At 50.3% G+C, this 18198-nt stretch overlaps 1 protein-coding gene across 2 annotated transcripts in view; it reads left to right on the plus strand.

Annotated features, from left to right (window-relative positions):
- Window positions 1-18198, plus strand: part of MMP28 (matrix metallopeptidase 28) — a 43692-nt gene that overhangs the window by 18728 nt on the left and 6766 nt on the right. For both annotated transcript variants that reach the window (XM_084651278.1, XM_084651279.1), the window contains 3 exons: window positions 10326-10547; window positions 14972-15217; window positions 17333-17482. In XM_084651278.1, the coding sequence (XP_084507404.1) occupies window positions 10326-10547; window positions 14972-15217; window positions 17333-17482 (618 nt within the window). The remainder of the gene's footprint in view (window positions 1-10325; window positions 10548-14971; window positions 15218-17332; window positions 17483-18198) is intronic.

Raw genomic sequence — 18198 nt, forward strand, 5'->3', positions numbered from 1 at the left:
GTTTAGATATTAGCATCCGAATACTCAGGTACATCACTCATGAAAAGGTGCACAGAGATTTGGTTGCGCAAAGCAAAATATATCAGTGAGTGGAGATTGTCCCTCAGTAATTTGAGAATTAGGTTGGTTGTCCATTTAGAAAATACAATCCATGGGGAAAGTCTTTGTTACTTTCCTGACCGTGCTTCTCATTGGCACTCTGGCTCATCCCTCCTGGTATTGCTGATGTCCAGTGATGTGTTCTATGTAGATGTCCACCTGATGGCATCTGACACCATGAGTTGCCGTATTGGCCGAGTGTAGCGTGGACCGATTCCGCATTCTCTCAGCACTTGTTTGTTACCGGGGGTCCCATGTGCCTAAGGCTCCGAGTGTGTGTCTCAACCTGGTAACCCTTAGCTCTCAAGGTTTTGGCCAGAGGGGAATATTTCTCTACCTTTCGAGCTCGGGCATCGTCCTGTTCTCAAAGGGCACTGTGGTGTCCACCAGGGGGGAGGGATAGCTCAGTGGTTTGAGCATTGGCCTGCTAAACCCAGGGTTGTGAGTTCAATCCTTGAGGGGGCTGTTTAGGGATCTGGAGCAAAAATTGGGGATTGGTCCTGCTTCAAGCAGGGGATTGGACTAGATGACCTCCTGAGGTCCCTTCCAACCCTAACCTTCTATGAATCTATTCTATGAATCTATGATGATCTTCTTCTGGTCCTCATTGGTGATGACGCTGTCCGGTCGCAGTTGGCTGTCGGTTCTGGGGATATACTCTTACACTGGCCCCTGAGGATGCTCTGTCTCCTGCACATGTGAGTTTGACCCTTATAACAGAAAGTCCCTCGGTGCTTGAGGCATGGAGCTGTCGACTCTGGACCCCGTCCTGAAGTTTGGTGATTCTTTTTTTTTTTAAAGCAAGATAACTAATGCACTGGTGCCATCTCATCGTGAAATCCAAGTGGAGCTAAGGCACAGGTAGATTTCCCCACAGTGTAGCTTTCAAGATCAACACCCAGAGATGACCTTGCTGGGCTACATCACAATGGCCTTATCTGCGTTAGGATTATGATGGCCTATTTATCTCACTGTAACATAAACATCTTTTCTGGCAGGGAAGACAGAGCACCTTGGTCCAGGTCATTGAGTGCCTTGAAGATAAGGACCAAGACCTCTTATTGTTTCTAGCTTGCTCAGGGAAGATTGCTTGGAGGAGGGGAAATTAAGGCAGGCTGGACACCTCTCTGGGACTGACGGCTACTTAGGCCAGGTTAGGAGGCTCTCTTTTAGGGCAGCTTATAACAAAACCACGTTCCTTAAAACTGGACACATGACCCTGCCAGTAATAACAATGGGCACAATTTGCAAATTAAGGGTCGGGCAGCTCCATCCGTATTTGGGCACCTAAATCAAAGTGCCTTGATTTTCAAAGTTGCTGAACAACTGCAGTTCCCGTTGAAATTAGCGGGCGTTCCAGATTGGCATCGGCTCTGAAACTCAGGATGCTTTGCCCTAGGTGCCTGTGTTCGAACGTAGGGGTTTGCACCTTGGTAGTGCCTCCCATTGGAGACTCTCAAAGCGCCTTGCGAGGAGGAAAGCGTGATCACCAGTCTGGGTGTATATCTGTCCATTGAGTCAATTGCTTCAGACTTTCTCGTCATAGATTTGTTGCTACAGGGCCGGATTTGCCTCTGAGCTGGGCACGCCTAATGCCAGGCTAGTCAGCACCGTCACACCCATTTACCCGGCCCCTCAGCTGCCTTCCAAATATGCCGGTCAGTAACGTGCTTTGTGGTGAGAGCGGGCTGGGCGCAGCTGTGCCTGGGACATGGGAAAAGTTAATGAGCGATTAGGTAAGTGCCAGTGACAAGTCTGCATCTGTTTTAGCGGCTGAGGTTGGTGGCGGGGTGGGGAATGTTCCCCAGAGTCAGCACTTCCCCCCCCCGGGCCGCGCAGGATTGTTACACGCAGCTGGTTTCCCTCCAACAAAAACGGGACTCTTCTTCGCATCTTTCCTACAAACTCTACCTTGGCAGGGCTCCAGGGAGATAAGACCCAGCGTTTGTAGGCGGGGGGCGGGGAAGCGAACAGGATATATAGGCAAAGCAGGTTTACAGAGGAGACCGAGGCAGGCAGGGCCACATGGGCTGCGGAGGAGAAGGTGCTGGAACTGGTGGAGCAGAAGGGAGGGAGTGCTAAAGATTAGGGAGCAGGGAGAGCTGTAGAGAGACCAGGAGATAGACAAGAGCAGCCCCCTGCGGTCGAGGGGGGTGATTTGGAACAGGATCCTGGACTGACTCGAGAGCCACGGGGTTGGTCTGGGGAGGGTGCTGTGTGCTGGGCTACTCTGCCCGCATCGGAAGCAGAGCAGCAGCGTTCTGCCAGAGGCCGGAGAGCAGGGGCTCGGGGAGGCTGCGGAGAATCCCGACCCTCGGTCCCCTGCTCTAAGCCTTGCTTAATGCACCCTCCCTGTTCTGGCTCGCCCAGCCCTGTTCTGTCCCAGGAAACCTGGGCCGGGCGTCCTTGCTGCCGGGATGAGGCAGCAAGACCTGGTGGAACTGGATAAGGTTCAGAGAAGGGCAAGAAAGATGATCAAGGCTATGGAATGGCTTCTGTAGGAGGAGAGACTAAAAAGATGAAGGCTCTTCACCTTGGAAAAGCGGTGGCCACAGGGGGGAGATGTTCGAGGTCTATAAATCCACGAACGGTGTAGAAAAAGTATATGGAGAAGTGTTATTTACCCCTTCACCCAGTGCAAAAACCAGGGGGCACCTGATGAAATTAATAGGCCGCAGATTTAATGCAAACGAGAAGTACTTGTTCACACAAGGCACAACTAACCTGTGGAACTCCTTGCCAGGGGATGTTGTGAAGGCCACAAGAATAACTGTGTTCAAAAAAGAACTGGATACGTTCATGGAGGATAGGTCCATCAATAGCCATGGTGATCAGGGACAGAACCCCATGCTCAAGGTGACCCTAAGCCTCTGACTGCCAGAAACAGGGAGTGGAAGATGGTGGATCACTCCAGAATTGCCCTGTTCGGTGCGCTCCCCCTGAAGCTGTGGCATGGGACACGGTCAGAGACAGGACACTGGGCTAGGCAGAACATGGTCTGACCCAGTATGGCAACTCTTATGTTCTTATGATGCCCCTTGCACTGTTTTACGTGACTTCTCTCCCTTTGTCTTCCTTGGGCAGGGTCAATGTTCAGTGACAGAGCCCTCGCAGCATTCACAACAGTGCCTCTCTCTGGTACAGACACCCAGGGTTAATCTGGGCATCCTGAAGCTGTACGTGGCAGCTGTTGATCCTTTCCTGATGCTGGTTTCCAGTGCATCTATTTCTACCCTATCCATGGTGATGACAAGCTGAAGTGACATATGATGTGTGTGCATGCATGTGAAATGTCCAGTCCGGTGACAGGTTAAATCATTTTGTCTGGCCAGAGTGTTGGCAGCAGGACTCACTGCGGCTGGGAAGTGGTCTCTTGCATCCTCAAAAGTCTTGGGACACTTTACAGATCATGTATAACAATCTTTCCATTCTTCACTGAAATGCAGCCACCTCTGGGGTGAAAGGCAGCAGCCATCATGGTGTGCAGGGAGAGGAAGGATTGGCAGGGAACCCTTACACGTATGAGATCTTCAGTGTACATGGAGACTAGAGAGGAGCTTATCTGACCGACCCACGCGCAGGGAGCTGCAGGGAATCCCAGTGTATCTGCCTTGTAGTGATGAACGTGCCAGGCACTTCTAGGCACTTCACATCTGGAGCTAAGCCCCCCAGCCCCGATGTGGATCGGGAATTGGAAGGCTGCAGAATCCATGGTGCCTTGAGAGGAAAACCTGGCACAGAGAGGTGCGTTCTTCCCTTGCCAAAGGGCGTGTGAACCCGGTTGGCCTGGCGGGGGCGATGTAAATGAGAGGCTTTTTGGTTGCTGGGAGCTGTGTCTCTCTGTGTCTGGGGACAGCTGGGCCCTGCTGGCTCCAGAGCGAAGCCAGCAGGATGGGCTGTGAATTGTGCAAACATCACATAACCTGCTGGGCTCTGTGAGTGCCCCAGAAACTTGGGGCCTGATCCTGCCTGGTGCTGGCCGCCCCGTGGACTTTGCAGTGGTGAAAGCAGAGTAAAAGAGGAGGGGTGTGGGTGGGTCACTGCTCCCCCAAGCCAGGGAGAGGCTACTGCTGTTAGCTGGGCCTCCCCCTACTCCTGCTTACTCTAACCCCTGCTGCAGCGGTGGCCCCGAGGATCAAATTCTGCCCTTGGTGGTGCACATGGAGTCAATGGGCGTGAGGGGTGTGCATCTGAGACCAGAGTCTGACCGCTGGGGTCTAATCCATCCACTGAAGCCAGTGGCCTCTCTCCAGGGATGGACTTGGCCCAGGGACATCTAAGGGCGCAACGGAGATGAAACCCACAAGAGAAGAGAAATGCAGCTCGGGAGAAATCATCTCTCTGAAGCCATAAACCATCTTCCCTTCCCACCCCCGTATGAGTCATTCCAGGGAGAGGGGGTTGGGGAGGAAGAGTCCCTAAGCGAGGCAGTCCAAGTTTGAGGGGGTGAAGCTTCCAGCGTGCCTGGGAATGGAGGAAGTGGGCAAGGGGAGACATGGATTCCTCAGCTGGCTCTTCACGTCCTGTCAGGCCAGCTTCCCCGAGGGGGCGAATTGGGTAGAATGGACCAAAGCCAGGGAGGATGCTCTAGTTCCAACAGTTAGTTTGGGGCAGTTCTTCTGGCCTGTGTTATACAGGCCTGATGGTCAAGTGGTCCCTTCTGGCTTTAGAATCTACGAAATATGCTGACGTGTGGGCGGGGAAGGGGAAGAGAAGCTGAACACTCCTGCCACGTGATCGTCCCAGGGGAAATGCCGAGAGTGGCTGTGGCAGGACAAAGAGCGATTAGGCCCAGTGGCTGGGAAGCCAGACCCTTCAGAAGCTTTCTGCTGAGCTCATTGTTTATCCTGCTTTCAACAGGAAGCAATCTGTCTGAGCCGGGGTGAGCTTTGTTGGAAAAAGGGGAATAGCCGTGATGGGATCTTCTATTAGGTGACAGTCTCACCCGTGTGCTCTGCAATGCGAGCTCCCGACTACAACATGCTAGTTCCCTGCTGTGGATAAAACACTGTTGCATATTGTAGTGTAGACTGGACCTAACCACGTTTTAACCCCAGTCCAAACTGGGGTCAGACCAGGGTTGGTTCTATGCAGCAAGATGGAGCCATGTTTTGATCATGGCAGGGGACGAGCATGCTGCTGCTTGTGGCCATGCTAATTTAGGCACCGGATGATCATAGAGGCAAGCACGCTGCAGACTGCATCTGCCCCTGAATCCTTCCCTGCTTTTTTCCGCCCCTGCCTCTAGCCCTATAGAATCCTTACCCTGCTGAGTTGGGGCTGGCAGTGAGGGAAACGTAACTGAGCCACTGTTCACTTCAGACAGGCTGCAGCATCTGTAGGTCCTGGCTTGGCTGCTGCAATGAGAACAGGGCCGCATCTTCCAGGCACTTCCCCATAGTGTTCCCTGATGTCTGGTGCAGTGTTCCTTGATGTTTTGAGCCCCAGCCATGGTTTGCCTTTACAATAGGGGACTGAGCTTGTTAGAAAGACATGTCCTGTCACCTGCTTTAATCGCCAGCCCCAGACGTTTATCTGGCTGTGCCCAGGACAGGAGAAGAGTGTGCCTCGAGGTATCTGCAACGAAGCCCTGAAACAGCCTCTGCAGGCTTTGGAAACGCTGGCCCATCAATGGGGATTAGCTGCGAAAAAGCCCTGCAAAAGCAGAGCCGAGCCAGGATAAACAGCAGGAAATGGGCACCCCACCGGGGAAAGACCCATCCGTCCAGGCTGCAGTTGCCTTTTCCTAGACCCCAGCGCTCGCTCTGCTTTAGCTGCGGGCTGCTCTGGCCCCAGAATGTGCAGATGCAGGGCCTGGTTCAGATTTTATTCTGCTGAACTCATTGGCTTCACTGGAGTCTCTCCTGATTCGCACCAGTGCAAGTGAGATCCAAATCGTGCCTGCAGCCTTTAGGAGCAAGAGGGGGCCTCATCGATGTGCCTGGTGTCTGCGCAGTTGGAAGGGGCTGATGCTAAGGGATGAGAGGGACATATTCCCCACCACAGGCTGAACTGGCTGCTTCCACCCTGCAGGGCCGGGGAGTGAACAACCGGACTCGGAATCTGGTTAACACTCTCTGGTTAAATGCCAGGGGCCTGATCAGCTGTTGCCCTGCACCCTTGCATTGTCACTTACCCCAGGGAGTGTAAAATGCTACCACTCTGATCTGGTATGTTGCATGCACTTCACACTCACTTTGGACCAGCGCAGATGAAGACACAAAGTGCAGGGCCCCTGGAAAATTGAGCCCTATGTCTTTTTAAAAGGTCCTTCCCTACATCACAGACACTGCCTGGGGTTAGACCAAGTGAACAACGGTTTAAATGCTTTGTCCCGTTTGTTCCCTTTGTACATTTAACTCTCCTGGGCCAACGAAATCCAGCCCCAGCTGGTTTAATTTTAGTGTTGAGTCAGTTACACTTTCTGGTTCTCAGTACCAGCATCTTGTTGCAACCATGGGTTACAAATGCTGCAGGGCAAGATTTAAATCTGGATTTAAAATCTTCAAGGATCAAGGCCCAGATCCTCAAACTCCCATGGGAGTTAGGTGCCTAAAATACCTCTGAGGACTGAGCCCCAGTTCCCATTGTTGTACCAAGGTGAATAATAAGCTGTTCCACTAAGGGAATTTCTCTGGCTGTGACTGGGGCAGATTCAGCCCAATGTTGCAAACGTCTCTAACTTATGGTTTTGTAAGCTTCTTTCCCTGTCCTTCCCCACCCTTGAGCATTTGGATTAAACTCTCTGCTGATGTCTCTTTACAGTATCTTCTCAGGGTTATACAATCCATCAGAGTCCTGCATGACGTCTGTTCTCAGCCCGAAGGCTCAGGAAAGTCCACTTCAGTGTTTAAAAATCCCTTGCTCTCAATTGCATTTGACAATTTATACCAGGTGTGAAATGCTTTGTGCCTATGTCCGCTTTCCAACCATTAGAGGTGCAGCCATTCCCCTGGGTGATGCCCCATAAGGCAGAGTTATGTGAAGCATTTCCAAATGCACGGTTCCCATGTCCTGCATCCAGCTGGCCGGCTGGTTATTAGTGCTGGCACATGTTATAGCCTAGGCCACTCGGACCTTATGTAAATCACATGAGGAACCAGAAATTTCTTTTTCCTCCCCCCCATAACTGCCAGTAAATGCTTCTCATCCTTTGGCTTTTGCGTGTGTGTGTGCAGAACTCCTCGGTTGTCTGGGAGTAATGAGCCAGACCCGCAGCTGGTGCAGCAGGCTGGCTCCATTGATGTTCATAGGTCCATTTACTTAATGGTGCTACACTGCTTTTCTGAGAGGAAGGATGGCCTAGTGGTTAGGGAACTAGCCTAGAATTTGGGAGACCTAGGTTCAGTTCTCTATCCTGCTACAGACTTCGTGTGTGACCTTGGGCCAATCATTTACCCTCTCTGTGTCAGTTCCCCATGGATAAAATGGTGATTCTCGCACTGCTGTCCCTCATGGGTGGGTTGTGAAGATAAATGTATTGTGAGATGCTCAACCACTACAGTACAGGGTGGCTGGCTCAATGGCTCAGTATGTGGATAAAACACTATGAAACAACGTTGCAATGGACAATGTAAAGTGTCTTGTAATCGAACCAGAAGAACTCCTGGTGCCAAATTTAGAACATGCTCATAGATTCCAAGGCCAGAAAGGACCATTGTGATCATCTAGTCTGACCACCCATATAACCCAGGCCAGAGGACGGCCCCAGAATTATTCCTACAGCAGATCTCTTAGAAAAACATCCAATCTTGATTTAAAAATTTGCAGTGATGGAGAATCCACCACAACCCTTCGTAAATGGATCCTGTGGTTAATTCCCCTCACTGCTAAAAATTGACACCTTATTTCCAGTCTGAATTTGTCTAGCTTCAACTTCTAGCCGTTGGATAGTTTTGTATCTTTCTCTGCTAGGTTGACAAGCTCAAGAATTGTAGTTCTAAGTATAACGAGAATGTGGAACCGCTGAGGTTCCAGGTCCACCTGGTGCTGGCAAAAAGCAAGTTTGAGCCTGCTGAATGCTTTAGCTATTTCTTACCCACAGCCATCCTAGTATTGTAATAGGGCAAGGAGAATAGCGTTCACATAGGCCTCTTTGGGCCACATCCCCTGCTGCTGTAAATCACTGAAGCTCCTCTACAATCTAGTTTATTTAGCACAGTTTCCACTATGTTAGAAATGTAATAAAAAAAAATCCCTTAGAAAAACAAAGGTTAAAACTCAGCGTGGGGGCGGAGGAATGTTCATGAGACTGCCCAAAACGTCAGGCAATGTGTCTTCATGGAAATCTGAACCCCAGTAGGACTCCCCCACTCCAATGCCACTTTCCCCCAGAGATCCTGGTCACTACAGCTGGTGGTTCGGATACTAAACGGCTCTGTTTTCCCCACAATGGAGTGGAAACATGGAGGTTACCGAGTGCTTTATGTTGGATATGTAGAAACCAATGCCCCTAAAATTAGCATTGACTTTTGAAATAATAGCAACCCTTAGCTCTTATCGAGAGCTTTGCACCAGTAGATCTCAAAGGGCTTCACTAAGGAGGTGAGTCTCATTGTCCCCACTGTACAGATATCAGCCGTAACTTATCACTTGTATGAGGGTAGCTCGGGGAGGTCCTGGTCAGGGATCAGGGCCCCAGTGTACTGCACAGGTGTATAATGAAAAGATAGTCCCTGCCCCGAGGAGTTTACGGTCTAAGCATGTATCAAGCGACAAAGGGTAAACACAGAAGAGGAGGAGAAGGCGAGGTGATGGTGAAAGGATCCTGTCTGATATAACAGGGCAGCGGTTGGACCACTCTCTGCCTCGGTAAAGGGGCTGGGCAATGATACTTACCTGCCTTGGAAAGCACTGTTGGATCCGTGGTTTAAACACGTTACACGAGTGCTCGTGCGCTGGTGGTGGATGGGTGTAAACGCTCCCCTGCTGCTTCTCAGCCTCAGCCAGCCGTCTGGGTTTGAAAAGCAGCATTGTAGCCTTATGACACCGGAGCCGATCTTCGCCACGTGGCCCGGCGGGGGGTGCAAGGGGAAACCCGCTCTGCAGAATTGGGTTTCAGCTCCACCGGTCAATCCCAAGAGCTGCCACTCCCAGCCTCCGTGACCTGAGCTCAGCGGCTGCTGGTTCACCTTTTCACATTGTTCCTTCCTGGGGACGCATTTCAACCCCACCCACGTGCTGCCCAGGAGCGTTGCCACCGAAGCCTGGCTTTCCGTGTGGACAGTTCAGCGACGTGTGCCTGAAATCTTGCATTCCTTTTGGGCTGCCTTACCAGCCACCCCCAGCCTTGCCCCTGTGTTTGAGGTCATTCCCCTTCCCACATCTTTGCTATTTCTTTCCGCCTGCAGGGCAGTTGTTTTCAGCAGCAACCTTGTTTTCATTCACTGAAACCCACAGGTAGTAAAGCTAGTTATGGGGCAAGATCGGCAGCTCGTGCAAATCGGTATAGATCCATTGACTTCAACAGAGCTGCACCCATCCACACCAGCTGAGGATCTGGCCCTCTACGTGCATTTACTCCGCTTGGCTCTGGGGGGGAAACGCCCTCCTTCAGGCTGTGGGTCCCACTTTCTTTCCTAACTAGATCAAAACACCCCTTGGCTTCAAAATGCTCAGCTCTCCAGCAATTCAGTGGTGGTGATTGTTCCCTTGTCTGGCAAACCTTTGTGGGTGGTAGGCAATGGAGATCCTTGCTGCCGAGAAGAGATTCAGTGGGCCAAATCCTGCTGTCAGTTTTACTGGTGTAAATTCAGAGTAACTCCATTCAAGGCAGTGGAATTATTCCAGATTTTTTCTTCTCGTCACTGAGATTTGAATTTTGCCTGGTGTGTGAACTGGAGGAGGTGTGTTGAGCTGAAAGAACCTTCAGATCAACAGGGCTGGATTCTGATCTCATTTACACCAATGCGAAACCAGAGTCACTCCATTAAAGGAACCTACTCCAGATTAACTCTGTTGTACCTGAGATCAGGATCTGTAGGATTTCTGAATGCACTGTTCAGTGGAGGTGAAGTATAGCCCATTGGATAGGGTGTTGGGTCAGGAGACAGGACACTTGCTTCTATTCCTAGCTCTAACATGGCCAGATCACTTTTCTTCTCAGTGCATCCGTTTCCCCATGTGTAAAATGGGTATAATGATCCCAGCCTTCCTTTGGAAGGTGCAGTGAGATCTGTGGATGGGAAGCACAATGGAGGCATAAAACAAAACCCTCCCTCTTTCAGGTGGAAAGTGGTACAAGCGGCACCTGACCTACCGGATCGTGAACTGGCCTTGGTATCTGCCCCAGCGCCAGGTGCGGCTGGCGGTGAAGGCAGCTTTCGATCTCTGGAGCAACGTCTCATCCTTGGTATTCTGGGAGGTGCTGGACAGCCCTGCTGACATCCGCCTGGCTTTCTTCCACGGCGACCACAACGATGGACTCAGCAACGCCTTCGATGGGCCAGGTGCTAATCGCTCCCTCATCGTAAGCTTCTCTTTTACACCGGGGGCTCTTACCAGGCAGCAAGCAAGGGAGGGAGGGGTAGGAAGGGGAAGAGGCTTGTGATGCTCCAGTACCACCCCCATGAGCAGATCGGCTTAGTGTCGTTGGCCAGGAATAGCACACGATGGCTGAAGGGGAAGGATGGGCCTGACTAATATCATTCTGGGCTGTCCTATGTAAGACGTGGGTGGTCATTGTCCTTCTATGCTTGGTACTGGTGAGGCCTCAGCTGGACCACTGTGTCCAATTCTGAGTGCTGCACTTCATGATAGATGGGGACAAATTGGAGAGAGTCCAGAGGAGAGCAACAAACATGATCAAAGGTTTAGAAAACCTGACTTGTGAGCAAAGGCTAAAATAACTGGGCATGTTTAGTCTTGAGAAAAGACTGACCTGATAACAGTCTTCACATATGTTAAGGGCTGTTATAAACAGAACTGTGATCAATTGTTCTCCTTAGCACAATGGAACAAACAGCCTAGGGAAGTCATGGAAGTTCCTACACTGGAGGTTTTCAAAAGGAGGCTGGATAGCCATCTGTCTTGAATGGTTTAGTCACAACAAATCCTGCATCTTGGCAGAAGGTTAGACTAGATGACCCTTGCAGTTCCTCCTAACCCTCTGGCTCTATGATTCAGTGTCTACTGGAGACTGGACATGAAGTTATGGGCTCGATCTGCAGCAAGGGAGACTTAGGTTAGCTATTAGGAAAAATCTTCTAACTCTAAGGTGAGTTTAGCTCTGGAACAGGCTTCCATGGAAGGTTGTGGAATCCCTATCATTAGAGGTTGCACAAACACCTGTCAGGGCTGGTCTAGCTTTACTTGGTCCTACCTCGACACAGGGGCCTGGACTTGATCGTGCGTTCAGGTCCCTTCCAGCTCTGCATTTATGATTCTGTGTCTCTGATCTCACTCTGGTGCCAGCTCCATTCCTTGGAGGGAGTTCGTCCTGGTTTACACAGGTGTAAGTGAGAGCAGAATTGGGGCCAGGCCGTCCAATGGAGACTGAGGCAGGGATTTAGGGGGGTAGAATGTAATTGTTACTTAGCTGGAGTTTGGGTAGGACACTGGGACTAACTACGCAAGTGCCTTTGTCTCACTCCTGTCTACGTACTGAACAACACTAGTCCTGTAAAGCATGCCCTGAGATCTTTCCTAGACACAGCTGTGCTCCCAAGGACTTGGGACAGATCCTCATGTGGTGTAAATTAATGTTGCTCCATTGATGGATCTAGGCACTAGACATTAGGCATGGATCTGTGCCCTACTTTTTATTTCTCCTCCGAAGCTGGTTAGTGGTTGTCAAGGTTCCTTCCCCACTCTGAACGCTAGGGTACAGATGTGGGGACCTGCATGAAAAACCTCCTAAGCTTCTCTTTACCAGCTTAGGTCAAAACTTCCCCAAGGTACAAAATATTCCACCCGTTGTCCTTGGATTGGCCGCTACCACCACCAAACAAATACTGGTCACTGGGGAAGAGCTGTTTGGACATGTCTTTCCCCCCAAAATACTTCCCAAAACCTTGCACCCCACTTTCTGGACAAGGTTTGGTAAAAAGCCTCATCAATTTGCCTAGGTGACTACAGACCCAGACCCTTGGATCTTAAGAACAATGAACAATCCTCCCAACACTTGCACCCCCCCTTTCCAGGGAAATGTTGAATAAAAAGCCTCACCAATTTGCATAGGTGACCACAGACCCAAACCCTTGGATCTGAGAACAATGAAAAAGCATTCAGTTTTCTTACAAGAAGACTTTTAATAGAAATAAATAGAAATCCCCCCTGTAAAATCAGGATGGTAGATACCTTACAGGGTAACTAGATTCAAAACATAGAGAACCCCTCTAGGCAAAACCTTAAGTTACAAAAAAGATAGACAGAAATAGTTATTCTATTCAGGACAATTCTTTTCTCAGTCATTTAAAGAAATCATAATCTAACACATACCTAGCTAGATTACTTACTAAAAGTTCTAAGACTACATTCCTGGTCTATCCCCGGCAGAAACCAGCATATAGACAGACCCACAGACCCTTTGTTTCTCTCCCTCCTCCCAGCTTTTGAAAGTATCTTGTCTCCTCATTGGTCATTTTGGTCAGGTGCCAGTGAGGTTACCTTTAGCTTCTTAACCCTTTACAGGTGAGAGGATTTTTTTCTCTGGCCAGGAGTGATTTTAAAGGGGTTTACCCTTCCCTTTATATTTATGACAGTGGTAAAATGTGGGCCTCTCGATTCTGGGGTGACGGCTACAAATTCCACACCTTCGAAACCTGAGGTTAGTTGCAGATATTTATTCCTAATGTCCTGGCTTTAAGGAATTTGTGATTCCTTAGAATTTGTTATTATTAGGCAGCATGTTTAAAAAAAACACAAGGAACTTCTTCACGCAATGCACAGTCAACCTGTGGAACTCCTTGCCAGAGTATGTTGTGAAGGCCAAGAGTATAACAGGGTTCAAAAAAGGATTAGCTAAGTTCCTGGAGGATAGGTCCATGAATGGCTATTAGCCAAGATGGTCAGGGATGCGACCCCATGCTCCGGGTGTGCCTAATCCTCCAACTGCTTTAAGCATTTGACACCGGCCACTCTCAGAGCCAGAATACTGGGCTAGATGGGCCATTGGTCTGACCTGCTATGGCTGTTCTTATGTTCTTGTGTGTTGAATTTGTGATGTCAGTTGGTAAACTGTGCTGTGGACTTTCACACAAATCCAGGACCACAAACTTTTCACAGCTTGGACTGTTTCCTTCCAAGTCCATCACATCCCTTGCTAAGCCATTCTGCTATGTCAGGGGCATTTCAATCCCCGTAGCCTTCAGCCAATGCAGCATAGTAGCTCGTACTGAGTTACTGCAGAGTGACTACTCCCACGCCCAAGCGATTAACCCATGTGATAAAGATCTTCATGCCAATTTCAATGGAACAACACACTCTACAGATAAAATCGCCCGTATTTAGAAATGAATAACAGAAATCATTTTAATCTCACTATTGCTAAAGAGATTAGTCCACAATATCCAACCGCCGGCCTTTTTTCTTTCTTTTTTTTTTTTTTTTAAGGCCTGGTTTTAATTCACATTTTAAGAATGTATTTTTGGGACAATCATATCCAAATGACCAATGCATTTGGTTTTAAAAGAACGGTTGCTTTTGGGCTGAGCCCTTTTTAAATTATCCCTGCAAATAAGGGATTCGATTTAAATGCTGTCAGACCTGTAGTGCCCCTGATACAGACATCACTTCTCGGTGCCTTAGATTCCATGGGTTTCAGAGGGGTAGCCGTGTTAGTCTGTATCAGCAAAAACAACGAGGAGTCCGTGTGGCACCTTAAAGACTAACAAATTTATTTGGGCATAAGCTTTCGTGGGCTAAAACCCACTTCATCAGATGCATGGAGTGGAAATACAGTAACAGGTATATATACACAGCATATGAAAAGATGGGAGTTGCCTTACCAAGTGGGGGGTCAGTGCTAACGAGCCAATTCAATTAAGGTGGAAGTGCGCTATTCTCAACAGTTGAGAAGAAGGGGGAAATCACTTTTGTAGTGCTAATGAGGCCAATGTAATCAAGGTGGCCCATTTCAAACAGTTGACAAGAAGGTCTGAGTATCAGCAGGGGGAAATTAGTTTTTGTAGTGATTCCACAGTGAATGTTTGTGGCGTGTGAAAGGAGATGAATAGCTAGTGAAAGGGAGCCAGCGAGGATTTATCTGAAGGTGAGTGGTTCAAATCCAGCCAAGATCAGCTGTAAACAAAATGTCTTCTTAGCTGGGATTAGATGCCAGTTCCTATTGGGCTGATTTCCATTTCCCAAACCCACTGGCAGAGTCAGTGGAGAGGTTAAGGACAGAACAGGACATTTGGCATGAATTGTTCGTAGATTCTCCCCACCACTGAGGAAGCAAATTTTCCCTGCCCATATACTCCCTGATCTGGGAATAAAACAGGGCTTCTACCTTTGGGGTTGTCAATCTCCCATCAGTGTTGTATTCACGCACATTGACTTAGCTGCCACTGTATCCAGAGCCAGTGCTAGCCCATTGGGGGGCCCTAAACAGGAATGTTTTTGCCGCCCCCCGTATAGCTCAACCACCCCCTAAAAATACTAATTGCATTATTTCCACAAACCAAAACATTTACCAGCACAGCCCGTACTAATATACTTGTTAAAAAGTCCGCATTAAATAAGATGATGGATATTTTAGGGGTAATACTAAATCTAAGCAATTGCTCAATCTATATATACACCTAGTGCCCCCATGGACAGCATCCTTTGCCCTTTTGTGCCCAGACGTCCCTCACCATTGTAGAAGAGGACCGGCACGTGCATGTGACCTTTGTGTCAGTTGTAACCGCCTCCGCTCCTCTCTTTCCACCAGGGGGCGCCCTGGCGCATGCGTTCTTCCCCCGCCGGGGGGAGGCGCACTTCGACAGCGATGAGCGATGGTCCCTGCACAGCGGCAAGGGTCGCAACCTCTTTGTGGTGGTAGCACACGAGATCGGGCACACCCTGGGGCTGGAGCACTCGCCCGTCAGGAGCGCCCTGATGTCTCCCTATTATAAGAAGCTGGGCAAGGACTTTGTGCTGAGCTGGGATGACATCCTTGCTGTCCAGAACCTGTACGGTGAGCACAGGTCTCCTGGATCCCCTCTATCATCTGTTGGCTTGTGTGTATGTTCTCTCCACGCGCTGCCCCAGCTCTGCACGGGTAGCTGACCCTGCAGGCATCGATAGTGCTACCCAGAGGGACCCCAGACGCAGGTTGGCGGTGAAGGCGCTCGGCCAGGTTTCTTGTCAACGAAGTACAGTACTAGGGCCCCGCAGATTCTGCAGGTACACGAACACATGCGTGCCCATTACGACGGACCGGCTTCGTCAGCAGTGGACTTTCTACTGCCCCCTAAGCCGGACAAAGGGTTAAGACAAGGTACCCTGAGGTTTTTCATGGAGACAAACAACTGGGATAAACAACTTACGTGCCACCTTACGTGTTTCATGACATCTATTTGTTACCTTCTCTTGTTCCTTATATCTTGGACAAAACATCCCTATTGTCAAACCAGCTTCTCTTGAACTAGGCTGGGGTGTACCCAGAGGTGAAAGTAACTTAAGGGACTTATCGGTACGCAGGGCTGGGGTCCTGAGCAGGCGGCGGTGTGTGACCCTCGGGCGGAAGGGGCAGGGCCTCAGGCAGAAGGGGTGGGGCCTTTAAATCCCCGGGCCCTTTAAATCGCTGCTGCTACCCCGGGGCTCCTGGGTGATTTAAAGGGCCTGGGGCTCCGGCTCCGGTAGCAGCCATGGTAGCGTTAGCTGCAGCGGCGGGCGGGAGCCACTGGGCTCTGGCAGTGATTTAAAGGACCCGAGGCTCCCGGCCACCACCGCTACCCTGGGGCTCTGGCAGCAGGGAGGCAATTTAAAGGGCCAGGGCTCCGGCTGCGGTACCGGTGGCTGGGAGCCTCGAGACCTTTAAATCGCCGCTGGAGCCCTATGGTAGCTGCAGCGGCAGCCAGGAGCCCTGGGGCTCTGGTGGTGATTTAAAGGGCCCAGGCCCTTTAAATGGCTGCCAGAGCCTGGGGCTCCCAGCCATCGCTGCTACCCCAGGGCTCCGGCAGCGGGGCTCTGGCGGCAATTTAAAGGGCCAGGGGCTCCAGCCGCTGACGGGAGCCCAGGGCCCTTTTAAATTGCCCGCCTGGGGAAGCTGCCCCCTGCCAGTATGGTCGGCTGTGTACCGGCTCTTGCCAGTACGCTGCACCATACTGTACCAGCTTACTTTCACCTCTGGGCTTATCTGTACTAGCTGGAATATCTTTATGTAAATATCTAGTGCCTCGTCAACTAGCAACAACTTTGCCAAGTTCATGTACTGGATAACGAACTTGTGAGCATCTGCTTTAATCCATGGCCTGACTTTGGTTCACGGCCTCTGGTTCAGGCCTCAGATCTTGCACCAGGCCCAGTGCCCCAGGCTCTGACTCTCCCTCTATTATACCCTCTTGTTTCAGCTAGAACCGGGTGAATGATGGATCTTCTGGTTCTCTGGCAATTCTGAAATGTCGGGGGAGAGGGCGGGGTGGGTGGGCAGGGAATCGTTGTCTGATCAAAACCAAAACCAGTCAGAATTTCAGGTGAATTGAAAAGTAACCAAAAAAATTGTTTCAGCAACATTGAAAAGTTTCATTTAGATTTTGATCATCTGAAAATGTTTCTGAACAATTCAGTGAAATTGACGTGAATTCCCAAACCGGTTCAGGGTAGCCAAATCTGCATCTTTTGCTGAAAAAAATGTTTCAGCTGAAAAGGTTCACCCAGCTTGGGTCCCTTGGTCGTAACCTCGCATCCAGATAAAAGGCTTGCGTGATGTCTAAGTGCATCTACAGACCCCCGCTTTCCCTGGGTTTGCCGAAGCCCTGGGGGGACTCTTTGCCAGAGGATGTTGCGAAGGCCAAGACTATACAAGGGTTAAAAAAGAACTATATAAATTCATGGAGGCTCGGTCCATCAATGGTTATTAGCCAGGATGAGCAGGGGTGGTGTCCCGAGCTTCTGTTTGCCAGAAGCTGGGAACGGGCAACACAGGATGGATCACTTGCTGATGACCTGTTCTGTTCATTCCCTCTGGGGCACCTGGCACTGGCCACTGTCGGAAGACAGGACACTGGGCTAGATGGACCTTTGGTCTGACCCAGTCTGGCCCTGTGCAGCCACTCTACACATCTCATGGTTTCCCTTTCCATCACAGGAAAGCCTTTGAGGGGCTCCGCTGTGCGGCTTCCTGGGAAGTTATTTGCTCATTTCCAGAACTGGAGCCCTGATTTTCCAGGTGACAATCAGCTGCAGGGGAGCCTCGGCTCTTATTACTGCCAGTCCTTCTTCGATGCTATCACCATCGGTGAGTCTCCCAGACGCCAACGCGCAGCTGGAGCCCTCTCCCGGCTGCTCCGTCCAGCCCGCCCTCTCTTGTTGCTTGTCATTTGTAGACGTTCGAGATGGAAAAGACAGATTTATTAGATCAGGGGTTCTCAGACTGGGGGTCGGGAGCGCTCAGGGGGTCATGAGGTTATTATGTGGGGGGTCACGAGCTGTCAACCTCCACCCCAAACTTCACTTTACCTCGAGCATTTATAATGCTGTTAAATATATAAAAAAGTGTTTTTAATCCCTCAGGGGGGTCGCACTCAGAGGCTTGCTGTGCGAAAGGGGGTCACCAGTACAAAAGTCCAAGAAGCACTGTATTAGATCCACTGGCCCATTTCCCCTCCAGCTGCTGATGGCGGAGGCAGTGTTAATAACCCCCTGGGGGATCAAGTCTAGGGTACCACTGAAAGAGCTGAGGAAGTAGCACGTGTGTCCTGAGGAGAGGTGTGCAGGGAAAGAGAAAGACATGCCAAGTGGGAGAGCTGCTGTGTTGGCCAACACACCAAGGATTGAACTGGGGACCTCCAGAACTAAAAGCAGGAGCCAAGTGTCCCAGGGTGGGACTGTGACAGACTCCTATCCTCGGCAGATCAGGCACAGAGGGGTAGACCTGTAACATGCTCCCCAGGGGGGTAGCTAAGTACACATGGTAGCGAGGAAGAAGGTGCGAGGAGGCTTGAGGGAGGAGTA

Source organism: Lepidochelys olivacea, assembly GCF_965140295.1.
Source record: "Lepidochelys olivacea isolate rLepOli2 genome assembly, chromosome: 17".
NCBI lineage: Eukaryota > Metazoa > Chordata > Testudines > Cheloniidae > Lepidochelys > Lepidochelys olivacea.